The sequence below is a fragment of the Nothoprocta perdicaria genome, unplaced genomic scaffold, assembly GCF_003342845.1.
Source record: "Nothoprocta perdicaria isolate Ctin4 unplaced genomic scaffold, notPer1 scaffold_13, whole genome shotgun sequence".
In the NCBI taxonomy this organism is placed as follows: Eukaryota; Metazoa; Chordata; class Aves; order Tinamiformes; family Tinamidae; genus Nothoprocta; species Nothoprocta perdicaria.
This window is the reverse complement of record NW_020454427.1, coordinates 1,348,343-1,355,223: the sequence shown is the minus strand read 5'-3', so window position 1 is coordinate 1,355,223 and position 6,881 is coordinate 1,348,343. Positions and strand designations below refer to the sequence as shown.

The following is a 6,881-nucleotide window of genomic DNA, read 5'->3' as shown; positions in this document are numbered from 1 at the left end:
CAGATAAGCGGCTGAAATGTATACAGCAGCAAGCATTCTAGTCAAGTGAAGTCCATGTGAGCATATAAATGATTGTGAGAGTTTTATAAAACATGCAATACCATAATGAAATCCTTTCTAGTGGGAGACTGAGCGACCAGGAGATAGTTTCCCTCTACAGCAGTGGCATGATGGAAAGGAGTTATCTGTTATTAGAAAGCAGTAGGCAAGAAATAGAGAATCAAACTTTTTGCACAGCATAGCAAATTATAGGAAAATAGTGTGATTTAATTTTCTTATGTATAAATGACTTTTAACCTTCCCTGCTGGGTTGTTATGTAGTTTGTTTTTGAAATGTATGATATAGCATGGTTATATTTTATATATACTACTGTATAGTGGATTGCTGTATTCTATTCCTGGAGTTAAGTTCTGTTCACTTAGAAAATCAGCATTTCAGAAATTCTCACATTAATTAAGGAGAATCTGACTGTTGGACTGATTGGCTGGCTATTGGTTATTCTATCACTAAACAATATTAGAAAACATTATGCCTTGGAAATTTAAAATATCATATAAATAGTTCTGGAAGAATACCAGCAAAAAAAAGCAAAAGAAATTAAGCTTATGAGACCTTTAAAATGTTARTAATTGTAAAAATATAGGTGATCTGATCTGCCCATTTAAGCTAWAATTGACAGAGCAGTTGCAATGTGCTGAAATGCTCAACTTCCATTCCAATAACGCTTGAATCCAAGAGTACTTGGCTGTGCCAAGACAACATTCATCATAAACTTAGCTATTTTCATAATAATTTAACCTTAAATGTTGGCAGTATAGTTAACCATGCTTTTCTCATTAAAATGTTATTTTCTCAGGCTTCCAATTTTGTTCGTGTGATATTTCTGTTAAAACAGTTTATCAAATCCTAAAATATGTCCAGTACATTGTGTGGCATTAAATAGCTGAGGGATTCTGCTGGAGGAGGAGAGAGAGAGAGAGAGAGAGAGAGAAAAAAGAGAGAGAGAAAAGAAAGGCATCATGCATATCCAACAGGAAGATTGTATATCCAAATCACAGTGTTAAAAAAATTGGATGGAATTTTCAAAGGCATGTAAATATATTGTCACATAAAGTCTTCTCARAATGGTTTTATAAGATATGGCAGAAGTGATATTAAGGTTATTCTGTACATTTGACACTGGTTTTATTAATTTAAACTACTAGAAATCTGCTAAAATCAGAACCTTTTAACCTGGGGATCTCTTTTGCTCTGTTCATCTCATCAGATGATCTATTTTTGCTTCATATAGCACCGCACTGCTGAGCAAAGTAGCTAGAAAATCTGTGCTCACAAGGTAAACTTTATATGTCCATAATTTCATAAAACTTTGAAACTTGAGGGAGGGCAGCATGTGAAGGAGAGCTCTGCTTCAGCCCATGCACAGTGCAATTGCTAGGAATAGTCTCAACTGCTACACAGTTCCAAGTTATTATCTCATAAGGTTTTATTTAGGACGTTTACCCTTTCAAAACAGTCACTGTGATAGATAACTAAATAGCCCTGCGATGATTAGGCTTTAAATATATGGAATTTTGTTTTTTCCTTGTTCTTGTCACTGACAGAGTGCTCACCCAGTCACTTCAAGTGCAGATCTGGGAGGTGTGTCCTGGCATCCAGAAGATGTGATGGTCAAGCTGACTGTGAGGATGATAGTGATGAGGAAAGCTGTGGTAAATATTCAATGAACTAGATTCTTTTGAACAGAGAAATGAAACACCAGAAAAGCATTTTTGTTTTTCCTCAGTTAATTTGACCATGGTGTGACAATTCAAAGGATAAATCCCATCTTCTGTAAGAAGAATGAATACTTCATCTTGATTAATATCAACATCATTTATGATATTTAATATATTAAATTTTGTTAACTATATTTTGGGTGTTTGAATATGAATTTAATAYTTGAGATTAAAAAAAAATGGAGATTTGATTCTTTTTGTCCATTGATATTGATTGAGATTCCTTCTGTGCTGAAGCTTGACCTTCTGGCAGTTTAAATGTTGAATTTGTAAATGCAGTTTTAAGTGTATATACAGCAACATTCGCATTTTGATGGATTGACACTAAATCTTGTTAGTGAAGTGGATTTCTATTGCAGTTGTCAAGAGTTAATTCTTTTTTTTCTCCATGGTCAATCTTTAGCCATAGGTGCAGGATACCCCTGAAGTGGTTTATTTGAACTTTATTCCCCAATACATAACAGATTATTTAAGATAGAGAAATTCTTGACTCTTAACTTTGGGAGATACACTGGGTTTGAGAAAAACCAATAAATCTCATGAYCATGTATTTACTGGCAGGAAAATTCCAAGGAGAAGGGAGTTTATAATATTTTCTTATTTGGCTCTAGTGTAGCCTTTCTGAAATTGTGCATGTTGTCCAGACTTCCCCAGGGCAAAAAGAGTAAAGATAAATCACCAAGYGATATCTTATCTAAATCAAGGGATTTAGATCTAATCTATCTAATCTATTTTATCTAAATGTAAATTAGAGGTGTAAATATCAGTAAAGGACTGAAAAACCTCTAGCAGTGTGGGACTAAGGGACGCTCTGTTTTGCTTATCAGAGATAAGTTAAGAGGTGATGGAAGCATAGCTTCCATGGGCAATAAAAGACTCTCTGAAGCTACATTAAATTCAAGTTTGTCAGCTCTATAATATGAGAGTTTTTCTTTTTTTTTTTTTTTTTTTTAACAGGAAATTTTTTTAGTGATGGATTAGCCAATGATATTATATAGCTATAGGCATAATGTATAAACCTTGAAGGAGTGATATATTCTCGACTACTGGGAATTTTCAAATCATGATTAATTTTATTTATTCTACCTGCCTCAATCCCTCTTTCCCTTACCAGAGAGAGAGAGAGAGAAATGCATACTCATAGAATAAGAGTTAATTTTCTGTGATTCTTTTTTATATATTTTACATGGAAGGCAGAACTGATTATTGTAGTGACTCTTTTAGAATTTATAATTACTTGGCCTCTGAATCAAYTGTCTTGGTTGCCCTTCCTATCAAATATTTTTGTTGCCACTGAATTCCTCAGAAGAGTAATTGCTGCTCATCTTTAAGGATAATTTTATACTCCTGGACATTAGCATATGAAATATTATTCTGACACATAAAATTAATTTCTTGAGTAGATCTCTCTGTCTAGACAAAATGTCACGAGCAATCAATGGAATTTTATCAGCTTCTATAAATATGGCAGGCTATATCTGTTAGGAAATTACAGCTGTCAGAGTGACATTACATTGACCGTGGGTAATGCTGTTATAGAAGAACAGCCAGTCCCTGTAAAGCAGCAGAAGTAACTGCCTGACTTATTCATATTCTTATTCTTATTCTTATTCATGTGTGCAGGCCAAAATCAAACTTGTTAATCCTTCCTTGTGTAAAGGGCTATTTAATATTATATTAGATTTATTCTTTGAAAGTGTTTTTGTGCTGTTAAATAACAGTCAATAATAATAGTACTCTGGCCAAAAGAGTCCAAAGGGACTAAACTCCATTCTGCCCATGCAAAGCAGAGCTGTGCTTGATGCCAGCTGTGTGCTCCCTTCAGGAACCTTTTCCCATACTTTCACATGATCCCTGTGAGGGAAAGCTCATCCATGCTGTTGCTATGAAATCCAATTGTGAAGTGCAATTTAGAGCAGAATTTGAGGAGAAAATTTTACCCAGAGTTTTGAATGTGAGACTTTGGAGTGCATTCCACCAAAGTGTGAAGAAAATAATTTCTGAAAATTAATATCTCGAGAGAAGTGAAGGGAGTTTGTGATGTTAAATATCCCTATTGAACTACAATGTTTCTGGCAGAGAGCAGAAGAGGGTCATGGAAGATTATTAAAAGAATTGAGGACAAAGCATTATGAAACAGTATTGTCCTCCTCTGCTTTCTGCAATCTGAGATCTGAGTGTAGTATTTTAGCTGATGTAGTACTGTCGTGATCTAACAGTTAAAGACTTTAAAATAATTTCCTGAAGAATTTATTTGTGTATAACATAGTAACTTATTTCATATTTTGAAGAAGAGTGAAGGTAAGATCATATGGAAATCTCTATCTCTTGTCAAAATGTATGTTTGATATGGGAGTAATATAAAAATAAGTTTTCAAACCTCTATTTCCACTTTAATTTCATTCTCATTAAATTAATAATGTATGTTATAAAAGTATTTTGGAGAAATAGAAACACTCCCGAATTATAGATGGACTTCTCCTGAAAAAAAYACATATATTTAAATATAGATTTCCGTGTTGTGAATTTTTCCTAGAGAGTTGTGACTGTGTCTCCATTGCACTTAATTTCGGAGAGTCATGGAGAGCTTCACAATAAAATGCGATRAAGTGAGATGAAGAGAGAAAAAAAACACAATTAACTGCAAACACTTRAACTAACAAACTGCAATGGTTCATAAATTAAAATTAAATTTTTATTTTGCCTTTATATCAAGTTTCTATCGTGATTGACTTTCTTCTTTATTAAATAAAAGTTTTGKTTTAGATTCTATTAATTTTTTGTTAATGGTTATTGAAGTAACGCACAAGAATGTTATTAAGAAAGAAAATCCTTGGATTTGCCTTAGAAGTTTCCACCAAACTCCAAAGAAATCCTGTTTCCTCCCAAATAAGCCTAACTTTTATGTTACAGAGAGGTCTGCTGTTGTTATTTCCAGAAATGCAGAGATGTAGAATTGGATAAACAGCTTAAGCATTTTCTAGTGGAGGGAGATATAAATCATGCATCCCTGTTGCAGCCTAGACTTGTCTATCTGCCTAAGAAATTTATTAAAGATAAGTAGGCAGGAATATCAAAAAATCATCTTGTAAGCTTCTGGCACCTCTCCCCTAAGCATTAGTCTTTGGAAATAAATCTGTATGTATATAAAATGAATTAAATCTAACACCAGTGATGGTAACGTGGCTTTCATGAGTTCCACCTTGCAATTATCTTTTATAAAAAAAATTCTCTGATTTAGTAGTGAGTAGATGAAAAGGAGAATGAATCACTAACACCTCTTTCCTGGCCGTCAAAACGTTACTTACTGACTCCAACACTCCTTACCTTCTCAGGGACTATTTATTTCTCTGTGTGCGTAACATTTTTTGCATGTCCTGATTAATCTAAGCCAAATGAAGTTCTTTGCACATCCACATTTTTATGATTAAAACCCAGCTACATTTTTCCTACAGTTATATGAGCTAGTAGTGATTCTGTGGTTCATGTTTGTAAAATATTTATTTCTGAAATAATACTTCATAGATATAGGATGCTGTTTTAATAATTTATCCCAGATATGCTRCTTTAGTTCCAGGTCTGGGAAAACTGCTTCAAATGCAGTATGTGAGCATATACCCAGGCTATTTTTCTGTGTTTGTATAAGGGTTGTTACCTGAACTTGAGCTTGGATTAAAATGAAAACTAGCACTTTTGGCTTTAGAACATGCCAGACAAGACAATGAAAACTACATCTGTTTGGGTCAGCAGGACGTGAGAACTCTCTATTTTCGCATTATGGCTTCCAGGAAAACCACAATGTCAGATGCACAGGACAGCATGTCCAAGAAGTTCATTCTTAAACTGATATCATAGTGAGGTGCTTTATTAATTGTGGAAAGCAAATAGTGCAGATAAAACAAGAGAATACCATTTTTATAAAATGTACCTCAGGCCATTCCTAATTTTCTCTAGTTGCTTAACAGCATTTTTACAATCAAAGCATTTCGACACAGTTTTTAAAGGATTCCTCTTGAAGACATTTTGAAATCAGGGCTGTTGATTAGTTGGCCTTTGAAGAGACAATAACTTAGCATGCTGTGTGCCTAATAATAAACCCTTGGAGATTCATACAGGTCTTTACAATCTTTTACATCTTGTTTGGTCTCAGATTACTGGGACTAAGAAAATTTCATTCATGGTCAATACTTAGAGCATCTTCCTACCTTTCACTTGAATTTTCATCAGATTCTGTGTCAGCTCCATCAAGAAATAAAAGTATTTTCATTACGTTACTTCGTGGAGATTCCATGCGCTTTAATTCTGTATAGTATGCTTTTAAAGGAAACTCYACAGACTTCAGCATTACAAATATTTATTATTAATAAATGCATTTCAAGAATATTTGGGTATAGATAAGTATTTGAGCTAATGCCTAAATCAGTGTATATAAAATAATATACACATTATAAAAAAAAAAAAAAAAGAATGTATTACGAAGTATTATTGTTGAATACCCRTTTGAATGACTTTTCAGTGTAATAGCCTTAATTCTGTTTCCCMGTTAGTGCTTGATAAGTCTTAAATTCCTTAAAAATTATATTGCAAGTGAAAATATTTTGAATGTTTTAGGATTATTATGAAAAAAAAAGTTGACATTTGATATTGCATGCAAGTATTTCAGAACTGTGCTTCTCTATCTCCAGGTTGTAGGGAAAGGGGCCTTTGGGAGTGTCCTTTGAAGAAGCTTTGCATCAAGCACACTATGATCTGTGATGGTTTCCCGGATTGCCCTGACAAGACGGATGAAAAGAACTGCTGTAAGTGCTTAGGCAGGTTCTTGGTCCCTGCTGTAGTGTGTAAGGAGTTGAACATCTTTTTAGGATTCTGGAGCCCAGAATAAATTGAGATAAAAGGATTCTCTCCAGATAGAAAAGCTCGGTCATTCCCACGGTTTCCTTTTCAGTCTTTCTGTGGCATCAATTTATCTCTTTCCTCATGTTGTGTCCTCTGTTTTTCATATCCCRGAATTCTCACTGTCTCTGTGGTCACTCCATCTCTCTCTCATTTTATGTCTCTCTCTCTCTCTCTCATTTTATCTCTCTCTCTGTTCCTTCTCACAT

At 34.1% G+C, this 6,881-nt stretch overlaps 1 protein-coding gene across 1 annotated transcript in view; it reads left to right on the top strand.

Moving 5' to 3' along the window:
* Nucleotides 1-6,881, top strand: part of CORIN (corin, serine peptidase) — a 110,952-nt gene that overhangs the window by 82,247 nt on the left and 21,824 nt on the right. Inside the window, exons 14-15 of the mRNA XM_026033621.1 lie at nucleotides 1,606-1,713; nucleotides 6,465-6,578. Coding sequence (XP_025889406.1) covers nucleotides 1,606-1,713; nucleotides 6,465-6,578 — 222 coding nt within the window. The remainder of the gene's footprint in view (nucleotides 1-1,605; nucleotides 1,714-6,464; nucleotides 6,579-6,881) is intronic.